Source organism: Archocentrus centrarchus, unplaced genomic scaffold, assembly GCF_007364275.1.
Source record: "Archocentrus centrarchus isolate MPI-CPG fArcCen1 unplaced genomic scaffold, fArcCen1 scaffold_55_ctg1, whole genome shotgun sequence".
NCBI lineage: Eukaryota > Metazoa > Chordata > Actinopteri > Cichliformes > Cichlidae > Archocentrus > Archocentrus centrarchus.
Window position 1 is genome coordinate 687,416 of NW_022060277.1, and position 24,023 is coordinate 711,438.

The 24,023-nt window shown below is 42.3% G+C and overlaps 1 protein-coding gene across 1 annotated transcript in view; it reads right to left on the reverse strand.

Annotated features, from left to right (window-relative positions):
* The window catches only part of LOC115777542 (neurotrypsin), a 39,368-nt gene extending 19,340 nt beyond the window's left edge, over positions 1–20,028 (reverse strand). Inside the window, exons 1-6 of the mRNA XM_030725473.1 lie at positions 19,818–20,028; positions 17,354–17,393; positions 10,453–10,695; positions 9,552–9,687; positions 4,659–4,834; positions 1,731–1,878 (exon numbers count right to left, since the gene is read on the reverse strand). Coding sequence (XP_030581333.1) covers positions 1,731–1,878; positions 4,659–4,834; positions 9,552–9,687; positions 10,453–10,695; positions 17,354–17,393; positions 19,818–19,889 — 815 coding nt within the window. The 5' untranslated portion in view covers positions 19,890–20,028. The remainder of the gene's footprint in view (positions 1–1,730; positions 1,879–4,658; positions 4,835–9,551; positions 9,688–10,452; positions 10,696–17,353; positions 17,394–19,817) is intronic.
* Positions 20,029–24,023: the final 3,995 nt, after the last annotated feature.

Genomic DNA, 24,023 nt, shown 5'->3' on the forward strand with positions numbered 1-24,023 from the left:
GACTGGAGGGCCCTGATGCAGGCTTAAGGATGACGGTCAGTGCGGGGGTGAGCCACAGCCACCTGTTCAAGAACAGAATTAGTTCAGTGGTCATCGCCACACTATCTTCAACTTCTCTGCTGTTGGTTAGCCTCAAACCACCTCCAAGTGATGTTCTTCAGCTACTCCAGACCTCCCTGATGTTGTTCTGCAGGTGTTTCATATTTAGTGTTAGATGCAGAGATAGGGTGGCAGAGGGAGGAACATATCCAGCCACTACGATGACCTACCCATAAATAACTTAAAAGACAAAACTTAAACTTAAAAGACAAGAATAGGGGAAAAACTGAAAGAATGGAAAAACAAAATAAAATAATCAAAAATCAATTAAAAAAATAGGAGCGAGTGCAACAGGCTGCATGCAGCTCTGGACTTACTGGGGATTTATGCTTCAGTGGGAACTTTACATCATAACCTGTGTCGTAACCAGAAATCCCTCCAAACACTGTAACCTGCTACATAACCTGAAGTGCACCTCCCAAGAAGTGCAACGACACATTGGGTCGACGCAGCCCGCAACTACTGTGATTGTCCTGCCCCCCCCATCCCACAGCAGATGACCCCCCCTCCCTGAGCCTGGTTCTGCTGGAGGTTTCTTCCTGTTTAAAGGGAGTTTTTCCTTCCCACTGTCACCAAGTGCTGCTCATAGGGGGTCGTTTTGACTGTTGGTCTTTACCTTATAATATAAAGTGCCTTGAGGCGACTGTTTGTTGTGATTTGGTGCTATATTAATAAAATAAAACTGAACTGGCTTGCTCGGCATTATCAATTTCTCCCCTGCATTTCCATCTACTTTTTCGCCTCAGTTTCTGAATTTATTACTGAGAGAATAACAACATTTGTCTCACTATAAGGAATAATAATCATAGCATCGATATAAGAACTCACAAATGACAGCATATTCCTGGAGAGAGACTACTGAAACTATCAGATTGGATGTAAGGGAATGTACAAAGAAGTGGAAAAAGTGGAGGGACAAATATACCTGCACCTGAAAAACACTGACCACAACAGAGAGCGAGGACCCAGGAGGGAAAACGTGCCAGCATTTTATTTGTTTCTGTCATCTTATTCCAGCCTGTGGAGGAACTCCATCCTGGTCATAAGTAATGTGTCATTTTACAACACAGCAGCTTACCATTCTCCTTCGTTTCTAAAGTGCACAATTTAACTTTCAAACCAAAAGCAGCATCTCCCTCCATATACTCCATATTATCAACTCAGACTTGTGTGAACAACGATCCCACACAGCATTGTGGCGGTGATGTCACGGCCCTGAGCTCTATAGAAAGCAGATAAATAAAGATGAGCCATTATTTGACTCACTGCTGAAAATGTCAGATAGTCAAGAATATATGGTACAATACATTTTTAAGGTATGAGTGTGTAACAGTGATCTTAATGAGCTAGTATGCCAGTAATCATAACTCCTGCAGAGGATGGTGGCAGTGTAAGGGGAAGGGAGTCCTGATAGCTGTCAGCGCTGAATGTGGTGGAACATCCTCCAAACAGATGAGTGAACACAGACTTACCTCATTGAACATAAGCTTCATTTAAAATGAATCTTGATCGAGCTTATGTAACACCCTAAACTGTATTCATTAAGACATTTACAAAAGAAGGACTGTAGATGCCACAGGGAGTTGATTCAGGCAGTGTTTGTGTAGCAGTAACAGATTATTTTTTCTTACCCCAAGCCCAGCTGTCGGCACACCACCTCTGCATCAAGATCATCCCACTGGTCATCACAAATGGTTCCCCACCTGCCGTTATGGTACACCTCGACACGGCCCTCAAATTTCTCCAGGCCTCCTACCAGCCTTAAAGGGATTCCAGTACCTGACACAGTGTTAAAGCAACAATGAACCAGTCATTTGAACACTACTGACATGTCAGTCTTGTTTACTGAAATTTACTGTGAAGTGTATGATGCAACACGGTGAAGCAGGGAAAAGTACTGCAGTCAGTTGTGGGCAGCAGCTGGTTCACTTACAGTCTGTTACATGGATGCATTTCTCACATCAGGAGCATCATTCTCACCACTCTTCATACAGTTCTCAAGCTTGCTATGGCACTTCTCATAACACAGACTCACTGTTTTAAAGTAATAGGAACACAGCAGTAACCCCAAAATCCACTTTTTACAACCAAGATATGCAGAAGAGGATCTTTGGATACACAACACGTTGAAGGTTGAGGCAGACGAGCTACAGCCACACCAGCTGCCTGTCAGTAAAATAACTGAAGCTGCAGTTCACACAAAATTTGACAAGAACTTGATTGGAAAATGCTGTCTGATTTGATCAGTCTCAATTTCTGCTACAACATTCAGGTGGTGGGCTCAGAATTGGTCACAAACAGCGTAACAGCAGGATCCTCCTCTGGCTCAACGGTTCAGGCTGCTGGAGGTAAGAATGTGGGGGATATTTTTTGGCACACTTTGGGCACATTAATACCAACTGAGCACTGTTTAAACTCCACATCCTACCTGAGTATTGTTGCTGAGCATGTCCATCGCTTTATGACCACAGTCATAAATGTAAATTTAAAGCACTTTGAGTGCTCAAAGTAGAGCAGAAAAGCGCTATATAAGAACCAGTAAATGCTAACATGCCATGTCACAAATCTAAAAACTGTCTCAAACAGCTTTCTTGAACATGACACTGAGGTCACTGTACAGTCACCCCATCTCATTCTAATAGAGCACTTCTGGGATGTGGTGAATGGGAGATTTGCATCATGGATGTACAGCTGATAAATCTGCAGCAACTACGTTATGCTATCATGCCAAAATAGACCAAAATCTCTTAGGAGTGTTTTCAGCACCTTGTTCAATCTATGCCACAAAGAATTAATGCAGTTACAAAAGGGAAAAGGGGGTCCAACCTGGTACTAGCAAGGTGTACCTAATGAGATGGCCAGTGAGCAAAACAGTGGGGTGGCTTTGGTGCAGGAAGTAGAGCAGGTCACCTATTAATTGAAAGGTTGGTGGTTCGATTCCTGGCTGCTCCAGTCTGCATGCCAAACTATCCTTGGCAAGATACTGAACCCCAAGTTGCTCTCTGATGTGTTCACTGGAGTGTAGATGTTAGAGAGAAAGCACTCAGGTGTTGTGTGAAGGGGTGACTGAGGCAGAGCTTTGAGTGATCAAGCAGAGAAGAAAAGTGCTTTATAAGAACCACTCCATTTATCATTTATAAGAGTGCACAGAAAAATCCCAGCTCACCCTGCAGGCAGTCTTTGTTTGTCCTTCCAGCTTGAATCCTCTATCAGAGGCCTGGGAGCCTGAGGGTCCTGCACAGTATCTTAGCTGTTCCTATGACTGCGCTCTTCTGGACAGAGATCTTGGCTGTCGTTCCTGGAATTCGGGGTCCGAGTGTTCTGATTACCATGGGGAAAACCTTTACCTTTTACATCCTCTCTGCTCCTCTCTGAGCCCTTGGTATTTCTCCAGCTTCTCGTGTTCCTTCTTCCTGATGTTGCCATCACTTGGTATTGCTACACCAATCACAGCTTGTCCACCACTACTATCTCTGGTTGGTTGGCCATGACCAGTTTGTCCATCTGCATCTGGAAGTTCCACAGGATCTTAGCTTGGTCATTCTGAACCGCCTTTCGGGGCATATCCCATTTTGACCCTGGAACTTCCAGGTCATACTCGGCACAGATGGTCCTGTATACCAGGGATCCCTAAATCCAGGCCTCGAGGGCCGGTGTCCTGCAGGTTTTAGATGCGTCCCTGATCCAACACACCTGGACCTGGGGTCTTGCCTTGTGTAGTACACCTCAGCCTCTATCGATCTCGTGCTCAGAGCTTGTTCCTGTGCTGGCATGATTAGTGCCTCTGTGCTGTCTGTCAGTCCAGCTTTGTCCAGCCATTGGTAGGATTTCTCTATGTCAGCCACTTCTTCTATCTGCAGGTGGTACATGCCGTGCAGAGGCCTGTCCTACCATGATGGTTCCTGTTCTTCTTTCTCAGGTTTCTGCTGCCTGAGGTACTCACTAAGCACCTGATCCTTTGTGGCCATCTTCCTGATGTACTCATAGATCTTTGTTGTTTTGTTGGCTCTGACACTCACTAGTCCTCGGCCTCCTTGGTCAGTCAGTCTTATTGTTTGGAGTGACTGTTCTATCTACCAGTAGCTGCTGTTGTGCTCCTCTGGTGCCATGTGCCTGTTCATATTAGCCACTATGACAGGAGCTTGCATGTTGTACTCAGGCAGGTTATTAGCCAGTAGCTGAATGCAGTAGAATCTGTAGTTCTGACTGACAAAAGTACAAACTGTTGTGATGAGTTGTGAGATTCATGAGAGAACACAAGGATAAAGCATCTTTCATAGTGCAGTATGTGTAGAAAAAAAGCAGTACGTACACACGAGAAAGGTTAATGTGGGTTTGAAAATGTGTACTGGTTTAACAACTGCATTAAGAGAGGTGAGAATGATGTTCCAGATGTGAGAACTGCATCAATGCACACGAGAAAAAACGATCTGTTAAGAACTGAGCAAAAGTCCTGAAACTTGTACTATGACTCACAACAGTGCCAAAACATGTGACATATAGTAAGTATAGTAAGTTGGTAGTCCACTGTTTTTGTGATGTAAGGTGAGAAATCTCACCTTCAGGTTCAGCACAAACTACCCCTGCTTCATTGCCATGGTTACAGTCACCGGTGGCAAACTTCCTGCTCCAGCACTCCAGCAGGGAATTCTCATTACCGAGGCAACCAAGACGCTCATAGTGGAAGATGGAACTGGTGCCAAAGTAGGAATGCTGTAGAGCTGTGCCAATCTCACTGCATGAAACACACACAGACACACACACACACACACACACACACACACACACACACACACACACACACACACACACACACACACACACACACACACACACACACACACAAAACTAAACATCCTGTTAAAGAATACCTTAAACTATTACAGTTTTTCTGGACTGCTGTCATGTAGTTCTCACATCAGGAGCATCAGTCTCACCTTAATGCAGTTCTCAAACCCCCCCACATCAACCTTTCTCACTGTGTCTGTACACACTGCTATTGTTTCTACACATACGTCACTACTAAAGACATTCTGTCATTGTGTTACATAACACACTCAAAGGCCACTTTATTAGGTGCACATGACAGCATCACGTGATTGCTGCAGATTTTTCAGCTGGTCATCTAAACCCCCATTTCATCACATCCTAAACGTGCTCTGTTGAACTGAGATCTGGTGACTGTGGAAGCCATTTAAATACAGCGTTTTTCCAATCTTATATAGTCCACTTTGGCTGAACCTGTGTGAATTCTAGCCTCAGTTTCTTGGTTTTAGCTGACAGGAGTGGTAAAAGGTCTTCTGCTACTATAGCTCATTGGCTTCAAAGTTTGACAAGTGCTTTCAGAGATGCTCTTCTGCATACCCTAGTTCTAATGAGTGGTGATTTGAGTTACTCTGCCTTTCAATCACATGGATTGGTACATTTTTTGGTGCTTTCCTACTCTAACTGAGCACTCAAAGAACTAATCATTACAAGCCTCATTCATTCAATCAGTCACGCACACATTCATACAAGTGCTTTTTCTGTAGCTTAGCAGATTGTGTATCGGCCTTCACACACTGAGCATGCTGCGAAAGAACGACACGAAATTCAGAATTTTTAGGATGCAAACTTGTGTAACTAATGTTGGGGTTTATTTTTTACTCAATGAATAAAATGACAAATGTTTAAAAGCAAACTCCAGTAAATTAATTAATAAACAGTGGCTGAAGCAAATAATAGACAATTAAATAACACATTAGACAGAGAGTGACAGATAGTCCCAGACCAACTTCACGGCCTTTGGGCCATATGTTTATCTTATTTATGACCTTCTCGGTCTCAGAGAAGAATATGTTTATCTTATCCTCAAAGGTTTTACCAAAACTGCCAAGTCATGATTAGGAACATGTGAGAGGGGAAGGTGTGTGTGTCTTTTTTTTTGTTTTGCATTTTTGGCCACAGCAGCTTTTTAATCGGCAGTGGAGAAAGATACAGGGGAAGACACCCGGGCAAATTGGCGACGGGCTGGGACTTAAACCCGCGCCGTCCACACCACAACACGGCATATGTATGTGGTCGCCGGCTTCACCACTAAGCCAACCAGGCGCCCAGGTGTGTGTTTCTTTTATGGAGCTTTTATTGCTGATTGGAGAAGCTTGTGCCATGATGCTGGAACCAACCAGTGGATGAACCAGTCTGAGAAGGCCGAGTCTAAACCACGGCTCTGTCCATCTGATTTTGAATTAATAGTGCTTGTTTGTGTTTTGTTGTGTTTTGCTTAGAGCGGTGCTATTCTGGGGAGGGAGCACAGGCAGCTGGCTGGGAAGGCCTGTCTCCCTGAACAAGATTTGCCCACATGTACATGTGATTTCTTCTCATTCTTTAATAGATTAAATGTCATAATTTTTTAATCAAAGTGTTTCAGGTGACTTCCTTCACAAACAAATCACACGCCCTGTCACTACATACACACCAACCATTTTGCATTTTTGCAAATAATTCATTCTCAAGAAACACGGTGTGAAAAAACTGAAACTGACATCAAGTGATGATGAGCCGGTCCTGATGTTTCTAAACAAGAAAAGGAAGAAACTGAGATTCTGGGTTCATCCAACTCTCAGGAGAAAGCAGCAGCAGAGAGAATTTCATGGTTTGATCCAGGAGTTGAAGCTGAAGCGGATTTCAGGGGGCAGTTTGAGCTCATGCTGGCAGAGTTGGGACCTTCAGGGAAGAAGCTGTTCCTCAGTCTGGCTGTCCTTCTCTTGATGCTCGTCAGCCTCCTGCCTGAGGGGAGTGGGACAAAAAATGTGTGTGCTGGGTGTGCGGGGTCCTTCAGGATGCAGGTGGCCCTGTTCCTGCATCTGGAGGTGTAAATGTTCGTGGTGGTGGAGAAGCTGACTCCACTGTGCTGCCTTCACCACCCTCTGCAGAGCTTTCTTCTCTGCTGCAGAGCAGCTTCCATGCCACACAGTGATGGAGGAACCCAGGACGCTCTCCACCACACATCTGTAGAATGAGGAGAGGTCTGAGCTTCCAAGTCCAGCGCACCTCAGCCTCCTGAGGAAGTAGAGGCACTGGTGTGCCCTCCTGATCAGATTGGAAGTGTTGTTGCACCAGGTGAGGTCGGTACTCAGGTGTACACCCAAGTACCTGTACCTGGGGACCACTTCCAATGCAGATCCTTGAATGTGCAGGGTGAGGAGGGGGTTTCTGCCCCTTCTGAAGTCCACGATCATCTTGTTTGTTTTGTCACATTGATGCAGAGATTGTTCTCTCTGCATTAACCCTCCAGGTGTTCCACCTCCTGCCTGTAGCTGGACTTGTTAGCAATGTATCTGACCACTGCTGTGTCATCACAAACTTCACAATATGACAGCCTGGGTGTTTTGCTGCGCAGTCATATGGGAACAGGGTAAAGCTGGGTATCACGTGCATATATATGCTATACTTTCTAATAATACTGCCTAAGGGAAGCATGTATAATGTAAATAAAATTGGTCCTAGCACAGAACCCTGTGGAACTCCATAATTAACCTTAGTGTGTGAAGAAGACTCCCCATTTACATGAACAAATTGGAGTCTATGAGATAAATATGATTCAAACCACTGCAGTGCAGTACCTTTAATACCTATAGCAAGCTCTAATCTCTGTAATAAAATGTTATGGTCAACAGTATCAAAAGCTGCACTGAGGTCCAACAGGACAAGAACAGAGATGAGTCCACTGTCAGAGGCTGTAAGAAGATCATTGGTAACCTTCACTAATGCTGTTTCTGTACTGTGATGAATTCTGAAACCTGACTGAAACTCTTCAAATAAACCGTTCCTCTGCAGATGATCAGTTAGCTGTTTTACAACTACTCTTTCAAGAGTCTTTGAGAGAAAAGGAAGGTTGGAGATTGGCCTATAATTAGCTAAGACAGCTGGGTCAGTGATGGCTTTTTAAGCAGAGGTTTAATTACAGCCACTCTAAAAACCTGTGATAAATAGCCAACTAATAAAGACTGATTGATCATTTTTAAGATTGAAGCATCAATAATTGGAAAGACTTCTTTGAACAGTCTAGTAGGAATGGGATCTAACAAACATGTTGCTGGTTTGGAGGAAGTAACTATTGAAGTTAACTCTGAAAGATCAACTAAAAAGAGTCTAAACAAATACCAGCAGTGCTGAAAGCAGCCGAACATGAAGATGGTCTTTGAGATGGTTATGAATAATTTTTTCTCTAATGTCTAAAATTTTATTTGTAAAGAAATCCATGAAGTCACTACTAGTTAAAGTGAAAGGAATACTCGGCTCTACAGAGCTCTGACTCTTTGTCAGCCTGGCTACAGTGCTGAAAACAAACCTGGGGTTGTTCTTATTTTCTTCAATTAATGATGAGCAATAGTACAATAAATGCTGCAAATTCATACTGTGAAATTCTGTAGTTGGTGCAAACAGCTGCATTAAGAATAGGTAGTTCAGGAAAATATTTTTAACACTCAAACATTTGCACAAATTTTACATGTTCAGTGTGTAAAGGCCTTAACATTCACAGACACACTTATACTCTGGTGGATGCATCGGGGGCAACTCGATGTTCAGCATTTTGTCCAAGGAAACTTCAACATCAGCCCGGAGCAGCCAGGGCTCGAACCACTGACCTTCTGATTGGTGGGTGACCAAGTAACAACCAACCTGCTTCAAACTCACTTAATCACCTTTCTGAAATTCAGCAGGTCATTTTCAATGCACTGAATTGCTGCCATATGATCGGCTGATTAGATATTTGCATTAACAAGCAGTTGCCTCTACTCTACTCCTCTGTAGTAGGTCTGTATTCTCTGCAGTACTCTCTTTTTTCAGGTCAGAAAGGTTTTGATGAAAGCATAAAACCATTTGGTGTCCAAGTCTCCAAACAACGGTAAAAGTTTTTATCCACTGATCACAGCGTTGACGTGATTGACTGATATATGATCAGGTTTTGATTGTTTTAGTTTCTTTTGCACAGGTGAGTCTGTGAACTGTTTTGACACCTGCATGAGTGATGAAAATGATGCTCCTGATGTGAGAAATGCATCAAAACAATCAAGAAAAACTGGGCTTAAGTTGCTATGGTGATCTAGCCCACTAAAAAAAAAACAACAAACAAAAACAAACTCACTCAACTTATCTGACCAAATTATCTTGTAGGTCTCTACAATAAATATAAAATTGATTTGACTGTAACACATTTGTGCACAAATACTGTAACACAATATTCTGTTATATTTACACTTTAACGCTGTCTCTGAGGGGTGTGTTCCAGTCGTTCAGGATGTTGTCCAAGCCTGAACTACATTACATTATTCAACACATCACTCTTCCTCCTGAGCCACAGGAGTGTGTGTGTGTGTGTGTGTGTGTGTGTGTGTGTGTGTGTGTGTGTGTGTGTGTGTGTGTGTGTGTGTGTGTGTGTGTGTGTTAAGGTTAAATGCTGCCCTTACCTCAGTCCAAGCTGTCTGCATATGACGCTGGCATCACGGTCAGTCCAGTGTGTGTCACACACTGCCCCCCACATGCCATTCCGATAGACCTCCAGACGCCCACTATTGGCTGAACCCCCCACCAATCTGGCTGCACCTGAACACGTCAGGAAGATTTCCAACAAGTCAAACTCTTACAACAATAAAAGAAAAAGATCATTTTTAAACAAGTGGCTTTGATAAATGGTTTGGTCACTGCTGAGGATGGCAGTGCAGTGTTAATGGCAGCCATGATAGCACAATACTACCCATGGAGGAAACTGTGGGCTATAATGCTTACATTTGAGCCTGCCACTTGCAACAGGAGAAAGGTACACATGTATTCTAAATGTGCAGCGCCAATACTGTAAAAGGAGAGAAACAGGAACTCACAGGAAGCTAAAGGGGAGAAAGATTCAGCCTTGAGGCGACTGCTGTGATATCAATAATCATGCAGAAGGGAAATGCCAACATGCTTTGGCTACACAGCTGTGGCAGCAGCAGGCTGCAGGCACCATTCTTAGGCTGCACGTTGCATTTGCAGCTTTTCTGACAAAAGGGGTGCAAATGAATGAGACTGTCAGGCTATACAATATAACACAATTACCATTATTAAATTTTCAAGCAATTGGAAAACAATCACAACAAAACAAAAACAAGGTTTTTTGTATATCATTTTTTGATGCAAGCATGAGTTGATGAATTGATCCAAGTGATATTTTCTGTTCAGCTTTATGTTTCTCAGTGATATAAGCTCATGCACATGGTATAACTGTTTATAATGAAAATGCTTTTGTAATCTCAATGACCACTCAAGGTGTCTTAGACTACAAGCTCCACTGAACATCCATCCTCAGACAGCTGCTGCCTTCCCTCAACTCACCCTGCTGGCAGTCGCAGTAGGCCCATCCAATGGCTCCGGAGCTCTGCCGGAAGAAGCACCATGGTTTGGTTTCTCTGTCTGGGTTTCGGCAGAAGCTGTGGTCTCCCAGGCCTCGGTTTGGGTACTGCTGCATGTAGTCTGGGAAGTCAGTCCATTTCAGGCACGGGGAGCCTGTGTCCGTGTGAGAAACTGAGCCATTATAGTAGCCCAGTTTTGTGAGGCCTTCTGGACAGGAGAGTGGGTCTGCAGACGCACACAATCACACAGTCAGTCAAACAATATTTTTATTAAATCACATTTCATGAAAAAACAAATAAAAAGCTCACAGTGAAAAAGATACAAGCAGGGATTATTATTCATACAAACACAAATATAGTCCACTGCAGGACTTCTTTGGTTACATATGTAACACACTTTGAATTTATACACATTTTATACAAAAACACAAATGGTGCTTTCCAGCTGTCTGCTTAACACTGCAGGAAGATTTGCAGTAAATGTGTGGATCAATGAACAATGCAGCAGCAGACATATAGAAGAAAAATCATTGTAAGCAGTGAGAGTTCACTCAGTGTAAACATTACATAACAGAACACCAGAATAAACTAACTGTAACACAGACATCTGTGAATATGAGCTGCATCGTACTGTCTGTGGGCTCTGACCTGCTCCAGTATTCAACCAACACACTGACATTTCTAAGCTCAAAGCCAGTATTCAAAGATCAAATTCAGAATTGTGAGAACAATGTCTTAATTCTAGCAGCACACTGAAAATTCTAATATCAAAGCTAGTATTAAAGAAAGATCAAATTAAGCATTGTCAGAACAAAGTCAGAAGTCAAGCAACACATTGAGATTTGGTTTATAATGCTCAACAACAGGGAATAACAGGAATAATTTGATATAACACAATAAGTTATCCTTCTTTCTTCATCTTTAATTCAAATCAAGTCCAAATAACTGATTGTCCTGATGTTAAATTAAGCTAATGCTGACTTGTAAGGAAAAAGAACATTTTATTAAACTTACTGATCACAATGTCCCATCAGTGCCATGGAGCACACTTAGGTGCAGTGCTCAGTTAGAATAGTATTGTAGTAATATATGGCTATAATATACTATAATAAAATATAAATTAAATATAAATATATAAATATAATAACTAACTAGAGGCCAATGTAGTTAGAAATCCAATCTATTTGCTGATATTTATTCTTCTTCCAGCCTAAACAGATTTCTGCAGCACTGGTTATGAGTAGTTATTTATTTATTACACTCTTCAGATCAGCTGGCTGTTGTGTTCCAAACATGTGTGACCAACAGTGCAGAGTTGCAGAGTGCCCTCTGGTGGACACCAGATGCAAAGATGAAACGGTTGAATTTCTTCCATCTCTTCTTTTCATGTTCATTTATTGGCCCTTATAAAATGCCAATGCTGATAGATTGGCAAAGACCTAATATTTAGTCTGTGATGTTGAAGAGTCCATAGATCCACATTATCATCCAACTACCATGACAGGGTGAACCCAACATGGAACATGGAAAATCCAGAGGAGCAGAACACCAGCTACCACATCATATTCCAGGAAGGACATCCGAGATCTCTGTCCAGAACGGGAACAGCTGTGCAGGACCCTCCGGCTCCCAGGCCTCTGGAGTAAATCACTTGATTTAATTTTATTTATAAAGCACCAAACAGTCGCCTCAAGGCTCTTTATATTGTAAGGTAAAGACCCTACAAACATACAGAGCATTGCTCAGCACTGCCAAAGGTAGACTTGCTTCAGTATGATGGTGCTGTGTTTGGCTTTGCTGATGTTTTCGCTCTGTATCAGTGATTGCCCACCTTGGTTTATTTTCGCCTGGCATTGTCAATACAATCCTCAACGATTGGTCAAGATATCTCATCTTCTGATGTTGGCATTGCCCATCCTCTACCAGCTGGAGCTTTGTCCGGCGCCCTCCCGGGTACTCACAGACCACGGAGGAGGAGAGGGGGAAGAGCAGGGGTTACCTGTACCACACTGTTTCCATGGAGGGGAATTTTTCTTCCATGTCCCCGCTTGGATGTTCAGGGCCTGGCTGTGTGAAGCTGTGCTACCTCAGGAGGGTTCATCCAGACTCTCTGGTTGTTTGGCCTTCTGTCCCCGCGGTGAGTGGAATCCACAGGGTCACAGTTCAAACCCTCAGTATTTACATCCTCTGACTTGAGCTTCTGCTAATAATCAGGCTTCTACCTCGCTGGTGCTATTTATTGCCTGATCAATTGTTTGTTGAATGATTTCATATGATCACTCTGATCTCTTTGACAGAGGTTTTATCAGCATCATGGATTCTTTTCATTATACCAGTGGTTCTCAAATCCAGGCCTCATGGCCCAGTGTTCTGCAGGTTTTTGATGTGTCCCTGATCCAACACACCTGAATCAAATGGCTGAATTACCTCCTCAGTATGTAGTCAAGTTCTCCAGAGTCCTGCTAATGACTTCTATATTTGACTCAGGTGTGTTGAAGCAGAGACACATCTAAAACCTGCAGGACACCGGCTCTCGAGGCCTGGATTTGAGAACCACTGCATTATACCCAGCATGTGTCTGGCCCCACACATGCCAAAGGACACACACACTGCACCTACTTTTTACTTTGGGTTTAAATATTGATTCTATTTATTCTAAGGACATTTTATTTCCTATCATCACTGTATTCTTTTTAACTTGTCTTTTTTTGTGCCTTTGTCTCCTGTCCACAGTGTGGTTAGCGCTCACATCTTAAATTCCTCTACAGTGGAAAGATTCTCTGTTTTAATTTGTATCCTCCTTCAGTGGTGTTGATCTGAATTACTGGGAACCGGTTCTCTGCAAAAACCGGTTCTCAATTCCATCCATGTGTCTTCAGGACTTTGCTGCTCAGCATTTCCTGCTGTGAAGCAGTGATGCACTGTCACCTCACCTGTGCAGGTGTCCCTCTACATCTTCTCCCCTATCCATCCCACCAATCTGCTCTCTTCCCCGCACATTGCAGGTGAGGAAAGGAGACACACGGTTTACCTCCAGTGTCAGCGATCAGGTCCTCTGCCTCCCACCTGTTTGGAAAATCCCTGTTTTCCACTTTTCATTTGGCCATTTTTGGGGTCAGGCAGCCTAAATGTTACTGTAAAAAGTGCTGACCGATGTTTTCTGATCACTGATCAATGTCATTGGCAACACAGAAAACAGGTTAGCGCGCAGGTCTTGGCCTGCGGCATGTGTTGCAGTGCATTGTGGCACTTGTAGCATACTGGTTGGAGTGCTATTTACTCGCGGGCCATTAATAATAGCTATATGAAATTGTCTTGTGGGCCATATATAATTATATCGCAGGCCGGATCTGACCCGCGGGCCTTGAGATTGACAGATGTGGTATAGTGCATTAGTTCTAAACCTGTTACTATTACATTTCCAGGTTTCTGTACCTAAAAACTGAGTTATTGTTCCCCTCCAGCTGGAACTAAGACAAAGCCAGAATAATAGCATGTGGTCAGGAGGGTGCACATGCTGCATGAAGAGCACTGTAAGTTGTTACGCAGATTGTGGGTTGGATTGAGGTCTGGACACTGACTGAGACATTATTTTTGTGTAGCTTTGACTTCATTAGGCTTCATGCTGGGGACGATGCCCTTCTGATGTTGTGTTCCGTTTACACCTAGCATGTTGTTTTGTGTGATGATCAGACACATCACATTTACATCACTTTTAGCACTTTGTTGAAGTTTCATACACGCTGCTCAGCTGTTATAGCCAGATTCAAAGACAGGGCTTATATTTTCAGCTTAATCAGTTAGTAGCAACAAGGAGAATGAACATAACTATTCTTTAAAGCTGTGAGGGGCTCTGCTGCTACAGGTAAACAATAGGTGTTTTTGACTGTCTCTGTCCCTCACATTTACAGTAAAATTAATATGTTATAATACAAGTTGGTGTATGTTTAACTGTTAAATTCTCCTTTATGTCACAAGAGGTCAGCCTTACCTTTATTATGAATGAATGAATGAATGAATGATACTTTTATTGATCCCACAATGGGGAAATTATAGTAAACAGAACACCCATCCAAGAAAAGACAAACAACCAGACAAACATAGGGAGATGAGTGTCTGCGGCCTTGCTGCCATAGCTGAGGGGCGCTGCCATTACAAAAGATGAAAAACAATAGCAAAAAACACAGAGGGTTAGGTGAGGTGAAAAAAGTCATGTCATACTTCCTCACCAAGATCTAATCCCTCTGATTCAGCTCCAGATATACTGAGTCTGAGTTGAGTTTGTACTGCTCTGCATCCTTCACAGGCAGCCTTACCAAGGCCCGAACGGCTGCCCAGACTTCCCAGATTTTACGATAAGCCAGGTATCCCCAAGTCCAATCAGGAAGAATCCTGGTATCAATAAGCCAATATATATGCCACGTCCTCAATCAGCAGTACAGTCAGGCACGTCATCTACCACTCTCCACTGGAATCCATAATGTAGCCAGCCCGGTATGTCAGTCAGACAAGAGGAAAGAGGGTTCTCCTTTTCCTAATCTCCTTGTGACGAGAATTTGATCATCAATAGCGTCGAGAAACCAGCTGACCAGATCCATAATTTTAATTTCCAGTTCAGAAGATGTGTGAAGAGAGGCTCTAAAGTAGCAAAGCAGCAAAGTAGGGTAGATAAGGAAGGGTTAGGGAGAGAAGAAAAATGCGTCCGTCTCCCCTGAGAGCAAGAAGAGGCGTTTTTTCTTGGGTTTTGATTGTGAATAACAGTGCCATCTAATGGTCAACAGTGGTAAGCAGCAACTAAGTTAGGGAAACAGCCATGTTCAAGGTGCTAACAAGTCTTAATGTCATCCTTGGCTATTCATAATCTGTAAATTTACAAGTACATTATAGTTTTGTATTGTGTTCATCATTGTTTTGTCTGATTGTAGCTTCTGTCTCCATTCTGCTTATAGACCAGTTTTCTAGTTTGGGTGACAGTAAGCTAATGCTACTAACCTTTAGCTCAGTGTCAATGCTAGTGCTGGCTAAAGCATGGTTATATGAGCACTGTTTGTTCCAGGGTTATTATAGTTAACGAAATAACGAAAACTGAAATTGAAAAAACATTGTCGTTAACTGAAATAAATAAAAACTAAAATTAAAAGGAAGAAACGACAACTAACTAAAACTGAATTGTGAGTTTACAAAACTAACTAAAACTAACTGAAATTATAGATATTGTTATTTTTTCAAAAGTCTTGTGGATTGATATGAAATCATTTTTTTCCTCTCTCCGAGTTTAAGCTCGGAACGCCGTCGGGCAAATGGGTGCGCATGTGCGTGCGTGCGCACACCGCGCTGCTCCTCAGAGAGTCCCATGTGGTGTTTTTTTTTTTTACTATGATAGCACAGATAGCAGCGAGTGTCTTGTTGTGGATGATGTTGTGGATGATGTACGGAACACTTCTTAGTCAGGAAAAAAAACACCAACATCAAAGTAGACCTGAGAAGCGCACACAAGGCAGCTACGGAAACCGCTCTCATCCTACAAGGCAACCCGGCCTGCACCTCCAGAGAAACGTGACTACTCGTCGGGTCAACGCAGCCCACAACGTTGTGTTTAGTCCTTGTGCGTTTCCGGCTACTTTATCAGTCAGATAATAACAATCAGGACTAATAATCAAAGCATCAATATAAGGACTCACAAATGTCAGCAAATTCCTGGAGGGAGCTGCTGAAACTATGGGAATGGACGTGAAGAAATGAAGAAAGTGAAAAAACAGGGACAAATATGTTTGCACCCTAAAAACTGAGCACAAAGAGCGAGGACCAAAGAACCCCCAGCACACAACCACAAGGTAATTAACACACGCAATCCAGCTATACATGCATAAATGCGGACATGAGGTCGGACACTTCCGTAGGCTACAGAGGCCGCAAAGACCCTGCAAGTCTAATCAGCAGCATCTAACCAAGCTAGCTCCAAAACAGAAGCAGCATCAGGTGGAGAGAACATCAGGATGCAGCTGGATTTGAGCTTTGACTCCTTCAAGGAGTTTGTTTTTGTCAAACACCACATGTAGCTGTTGTTAATCTGCTGCACTGAGGCTGAACTTTATTGGGAGTTTATTGTAGAATTTATTGAGTTTTGGAGTTCATATTGTTAGCAGTTTCTCCCTGTTGATGTTCATGTGTGTCCTTAATATTACACACATTTAGCATGTAGTGCTGCTGTCTGTGAACAGTTGGTTGCTGAATATATTTCTTTAAAGGGTATCTTTAAAGCGTACCTGATTAAGTATGAAAATACTAAAACTAATACTGAAACTAACTAAAACTAAGCATAAAACCAAAAATAAAAACTAATAAAAACGAGCAAAACCACTCTGAAAACTAATTAAAACTAACTGAATTAGAGAAAAAAAAGTAAAAACTAACTAAAACTAAACTATAATGTAAAATCCAAAACTATTATAACCCTGGTTTGTTCATTAGTTTATTGATGTAATGAGTTATGACAGCATGTTTGTTCGTGAATTTGTGTTATGGCAAAGCACTTGTGTATTTCCTTTGATTCTCTTATTGTTACAGTTTTACAGTAAAAAATGGGTTTCAGTAAAGACCAAGAAAACCACGTGTCAGTGTCCCGTCATTGCTGGATCCATTAGTGTTTAGCTCACTGTCTAGGTTAAGTACTCAACATTTAACTCAGGGCAGAAGACACTGCAAATGTTATGATAGTGACACCATGTTAATGTGACAAATAAAAATGTCATTTCCAATGACAGTAAACATTTAACACACACTTTACACCAGTTATGAGACTGTATCTTTTAGCAAGGCTCTAATGACACAGTTGTTCACATTGTCCCAAAAAATAACAATGTTGATTTTAAAATGACCCTTACCTGCACTCTGCACTATACTGAAGTGTGCCCATTCAGAAATCTGTTGAAGAAATACACACAATGTGGATCACATACACAACGTTAAGAGGAATTACAAGACCAGCCTAGGCCTATAGCAGCATAACTAAGGGAGGGTTCAGGGTCACCTGATCCAGCCCTAACTATAAGCTTGATCATAAAGGAAAGTTTTAAGTTTTAAGCCTAATCATAGAAGTAGCGATAAGATGGTGCCTGATTATTCAAGACCTTGTAGGTGAGGAGAAGGATTTTAAATTCTATTCTAGATTTAACAGGGAGCCAATGAAGAGAAGCCAATATGGGAGAAATCTGCTCTCTCTTTCTAGTCCCTGTCAGTACTCTAGCTGCAGCATTTTGGATCAGCTGAAGGCTTTTCAGGGAGCTTTTAGGACAGCCTGATAATAATGAATTACAATAGTCCAGCCTAGAAGTAATAAATGCATGAATGAGCTTTTCAGCATCACTCTGAGAAAGGATGTTTCTAATTTTAGAAATATTGCACAAATGCAAAAAAGCGGTCCTACATATTTGTTTAATATGTGCATTGAAGGACATATCCTGGTCAAAAATGACTCCAAGATTTCTCACAGTGTTACTGGAGGCCAAAGTAATGCCATCCAGAGTAAGTATCTGGTTAGACACCATGTTTCTAAGATTTGTGGGGCCGAGAACAAGAATTTCAGTTTTATCTGAATTTAGAAGCAGGAAATTAGAGGTCATCCAGGCCTTAATATCTTTAAGACATTCCTGCAGTTTAACTAATTGATGTGCATCATCTGGCTTCATTGATAGGTAAAGCTGAGTATCATCTGCATAACAATGAAAATGTATGCAATGCTTTCTAATAATACTGCCTAAGGGAAGCATGTATAATGTAAATAAAATTGGTCCTAGCACAGAACCCTGTGGAACTCCATAATTAACCCACTAGATACAGTCAGTATTTCTCCATCCAGTTATTTTATTGTATTGTAGCTTTATGCTTGACCCAATTATTTATATAAGCAAGTGGAAAAGATGCTTGGGGCCATAATGACACCTTCCATAAGAAGGAGAATATTCTGTATCATCTTTAACATGTTAGTGTGGTTTCTTTCTATTAGTTGACTTATTTTAAGTGGATTTCATTTGCGTTTACAGGAATCCATCTCAAACGTTTACAGAAGAATTACCTTAAAGGCTCGGGATCATTTACAGTGATGATGTATGTTATCTGTAGACACACAGACCAATCACCAATAAATGAGTAAAATGGGTAAAAATAAAATGAAATGTTAAAATGAGTCATCAGCACAACAATGTCCTCCAAAAAAGGTGGTTTGTATCATTCACTCTTAATGTGTTCAAACAGATAATTAAGCCTTCAGAGCAGAGACATACTTTTCCATTCTCAAATCAATTTCCTTTTTTCTGCTTTCTTCAGTTCTCTACAGTTCTTTAAAGAGGGGGGGATGGACCACAGTCCAGGTCATTTCTGCTTACTGCCATTAGTAGTATTAGTATTTGAGTTGCTGCTGCAGGTGAAATATCTGAGTTTTCAGCACAGGTTACTTGTTATTCAAGTCTGTATAATCTCAGGTCAGATCATTAACAGATTGTAGCGCTTCTGGAAAACAAACCTCTAAATTCTTCTCCATATGTTGATGTCTGAATGTGGTTAGACAGTCATATGTATCAGCCTTGGCACAACATACTTCAAAAGTGCCGCCGTTCGCGGACTTCCGGCAACAAATACCGTAATACCCCTATATGGCTGTGACGTGCAATTTCTGGGCTTTCAGGTACCGTTTGCATTTTTTCGATAGGACGAACAGTCACGGAGTTACGGTAAAAGCCAGCTGATCAGCCGACTCCGCGCCGATACGCCACGTCTCAATCAGCTGTTCGCCGCTATTGACGGCAAGTACGGGCTAAAGTAAAGGATAAAGGTGATACAGACGTTTAAGTGTTTTGAGCCTTCACTGAATGAAAGCTGTTGCTTCTGCAGGCATCAACCAGAATAAATCATTATGAATCAATCATTATGAATCAATCATTCATCTTTGGAGAAAAACCTGCTTGAGAATTAAGTGTTTGAAGGCAGTACCATGTATTCTGTATTATTTAACATGTCTTATAATTTCATGAATTTCCAATGAATCAGTTGATATGCCACAACTAATTGTTCTATAAACCCGGTACTATCAGGGGAACACGGAGGCAGTGAAAGTAATGGTACAGCATACATTGTGGAAATTTGCCAACAGGCTATTAAAATGCAGCTCATACTTGTCTCTGCCTTCGGTTTGTTTGTATTGAATGTTCACATACAGAAGCTGCTCAAACTCAAAGTGCCTTTGATTAGAGACCCAGTTCCCCATTTAGTTGACATAATGTATGACAGAAGCGGCCCGAGCCTAAATGGTAAAAATCAGCTTCATATAGTGTTTGGCAGCAGCGTGCTCACCTCTGCAGACACAGCCAGGGCCAGGAGCAGACAGCACGGGGACAATCCGGACACGGTTCTCCTCTGGTCCATCGTGCTGAGCAAAACATCTCCTCCACACTTTCCACGCACACCTTCACCCAGTCACCACCACGCCCTCCGACAGTCCGTCCGCGTAAAAAACACGTTTAAACACAAAGGAGACCGTCTGCCTTTAACTGCGGTCCTGACGTCCAAGTTGCTTCAGAGCTAAAAATGACGCGCTGTTGGAGAGGGAAAAGCATACCAATATCTCCACCCCTCCCTCACCCTCACCCACACCCACACACACACACACACACACACACACACACACACGTCTTCGCCTTAAATATTATGAAGACTTAGTTTTTGTCCCCAGAAGAGAGAGGAGTCATGATCGCGCCTCCCTCCACAGCTGTCACAGATATACAGCCTTCACTGCGTGACAACAAGAACTTTGTTGTAAATAATTAACACTTCTTAACAGGGGAAAGATTTATCACTTTAAACCAGCTGGAGATGCTATGACTGAGTGTGTGAGTACAGAACAGCTGTGAGGTCACCGTAAAGACAGGTAAAACAGACCAGCTGATTAAAGCACCCAGACCCGCCCTGAGCAGCCAACCTGATCCTGATACCTGGGAGCTGGGACATTAGGTACAGCACCAGTCAAATTTTGGACACGCCTTCTAATTCAGTGGTTTTTCATTATTTAAAAATTGTAGATTAATGCTAAAGTCATCCAAACGATGAATAAATACATATGGAATAATTCAAACAAACAAACAAACAAAAAATATGTTTTATATTTTAGATTCTTCAGAGTAGGCTCCTCTCACTTAGATGACAGCTTTGTACATCTTTCTCAGTCAGCTTCATGAGGCAGTCACCTGAATGGCTTTCAGGTAACGGCTGTGTCTGTCGAGTTCGTGTCTTTCCCTCTTAATGTGTTAGGTAGAGTTGGTATACAGTGATTAGCCTTATTTGAGTAATGTTCTAATATATAATATGGTAAGAATGACTCAGCTAAGTAAAGAAAAACTACAGTCCATCATTACTTTAAGAAATGAAGGTCAGTCAGTCTGAAAAATCTCAAGAACTTTGAAAGTGTCCTCAAATGTAGTTGCAAAGACCGTCAAAGGTTCTGATGAAACTGGCTCTCATCGACCGCCCCAGGAAAGGAAGACCGAGAGTTCCCTCTGATGCTCAGGATCAGGTCATCAGAGCTACCAGCCTCAGAAACCGCACGTTAACAGCGCCGCAGATAAGAGCCCACCTAAATGCTTCACAGAGTTCAAGTAGCACACACATCTCAACATCGACTGTTCAGAGAAGACTGCGTGAATCTGGACTTTATGGTTGATTTGCTGCATAGAAGCCACTTCTAAGGAAGACCAAGAGGACGAGAATGGCTTGGGCCAAGGAACACCGGGACTGGACATTCGACCAGGGGAAATCTGTCCTGATGAGTCCAAATATGAGATTTTTGGTTCCAAACACCATGTCTTTGTGAGACACAGAAAAGTAAATAGACTAGTTCTTATAGAGCGCTTTTCTACTCTAGCTGAGCACTCAAAGCACTTTGTACAACACACTTGCATTCACACATTCACACAAGCACTTCATTCTACAGCTAAGTGCTTTCTATCCAAAATTCACACACATACTCTGACGGTCGCCTCAGAGAGCAGTTTGGGGTTCAGTATCTTGCCCAAGGATACTTTGGCATCCAGACTGGAGCAGCCAGGAATCAAACCACCAACCTTCCAATTAGTAGAGCACCTGCTCTACTTTGAACTAAAGCCACCCCAACTATCATGTACAATGTGATAATACAGTTGAGTCAGTACCTCACCACCTCCACCATCAGTTAGAGATGAGGCTTTTTCTTGGCTCTCACTCTGGTTTGCTGATGAATACATGAAGCTTGAACTGTATTTAAAATTCTGTTGTCTTGTATCCTTATGGCAGAGGGTTGTTCATGTGACTCTTGCAGATTTGCATGAATCACAGACTAAATGTGGGGAAAAAGATCAGGCAGAGATAAACAGAGCCTGATAGGCTGGGTTTTAATAGGCTCTGATTGTTTTTACTGGCAAACTTTCACAAACAAGCATGATTACAAGTCTTAATTGTATTATTATCAGTCTTCCTCTTTGGGCTGAGGCTTCAGATGTTTCCTTGACTCCAGAGATAGCTGTCCAAGATAGAAAGCAACATTTCACCGATCCCACACAACGACTCTGAAACAGCTGAGAATTTTCTGTCACTCAGTGCCAACAAAACACCTGCAGGCCCCGAGAAGCTTTTTTTTCAAAAGCCGTCACTGAATAGATTTATGCTACAAAAGTATTCTGAGCAACATTAATGCAGCACCAGGGAGCAGTGGATAAACGTACTGGTGACTCATTAACATGGAAGTCCATAGGCCAGGTCCTCAACGGCTTTCATATCCTACAGACAATAATGTCTGTGCTTGTGTCTGTATTTAATCTATGATTGAGTCCTTTTTTGATAATTAGGTAAAAATGAAACCTGTTATATTTGTTGTAAATGAAGGAGTAAAAAGACGTGTATGTAATTACTGTGGAGTGTAGATGTGGGAGGAAGTGATAAGCAGGGTGTGGAAATGGCTTTGTATAATGACGGGCAGATAAAGGGGCATGCAACAGAAACATTCTGACAAAGGCTGGTGCAAACAGCACAAATCCTTCCTGTGCCTTAGACAAAACATGAAACCAGAGTCACACTTTCAACACCAAGTAAATGTCAAAAAAGGATGAAGCATCATATCAGTCAGATAAAGCTTAAAAGACCCAAGGTCAGAGCAGTGAAACACACGTTATTTGAACCTAATAAATCTAATATGGGGGCAGCACAGTGGATAGCATAAACTAGCATGAACGTCTGTGTGATAGGACACCACCTCCTCCCCTGGTCCAGCCCTGAACAAGTAGGTCCATAAGTTTCTGGACAATGACATGTTTTGTAGCTTTGCTCTGTGACTGAAGTGCAGACTTTCAGCTTTTATTCAGTGGGTTAATAAAACTATTGCACTGGCTGTTTAGGAAATCCAACCATTTTATTATTATTAGCTCAGCTATACACAAAAACTTTAACGCTGGCCATAACTCAATGTTCAAATTCAAACTAGACCCATCAAATATCACTCACTTGTTCCCAATCACAAGGGCTACATGCTGATAAAAAGGCCCCCCTCATGAAGTCTGTTTCTGAGTGTTTGCTCAGAGACATTCACACCAGTGGCTGCTGGAGGTCATTTTGTAGCTCTGCAGACCTCATCCTGTTCCTCCTGCACAAAGGAGCAGATCCCGGTCCTGCTGATGGGTTAAGGACCTTCTCCTGTCCAGCTCTCCTACAGTAACTGTCCGTCTCCTGGAGTCTCCTCCATGCTCTGAGACTGTGCTGGGAGACACAGCAAACCTTCTGCTAATGGCAGTGCTTATGATCACAGCCACATTGTTAGGTAGACCTCTCCAGCACTCATCAGACCAGGCAACATTTTTCTTCTGTTGTCACATTGTGGCGAGCCTGTGTGACTGTTCCTCAGTCACTGTTCTTAGCTGACAGAGGCACCCAGTGTGGTCTTCTGCAGCCCACCAGTTAATGATTTGATGTGTTGTGCATGCAAAGATGCTCTTCTGCATATATTGATTATTTGAGTTACTTTTGCCTTCCTGTCAGCTCAAAGCAGTCTGGTCTGCCTTCTGACAGCAAGGCACTTCCTCCCAGAGAAAGTGCCTTGCTGTCAGAAGGCATCTCTTCTCTTTTTTGGACCATTCTCCATGAAGAGATTTTTGTGTGGGAAAACACCACTAGTTTAGCAGTTTGAGTTGCTCAGACCAGCCCATCTCTCATCAACCGTGCCACGTTCACATGAATCACCTTTCTTCCCACTCTGTCTGCTCTGAACTTCAGCATTTCATCCCAACCATGTCTACATACGTAAATACCCTGCGCTGCTACATCTAATGAGCGACTGAACAGGTGTTCCTAAAAAAGTGGCAGGTGAGTGTAAATATCAGCATTAGGTGCCGTTGTAAAGATATGCAACATACTGCTAGGTTAACATTTTGACCACTCCCTATTTATCTGGGACACTGTGTGACACAGCCTGTGATATTCTGAACTGCACCATTATGCAAAAAAAAAAAAAAAAAAATCACACTAGAAGACACAAAAAGA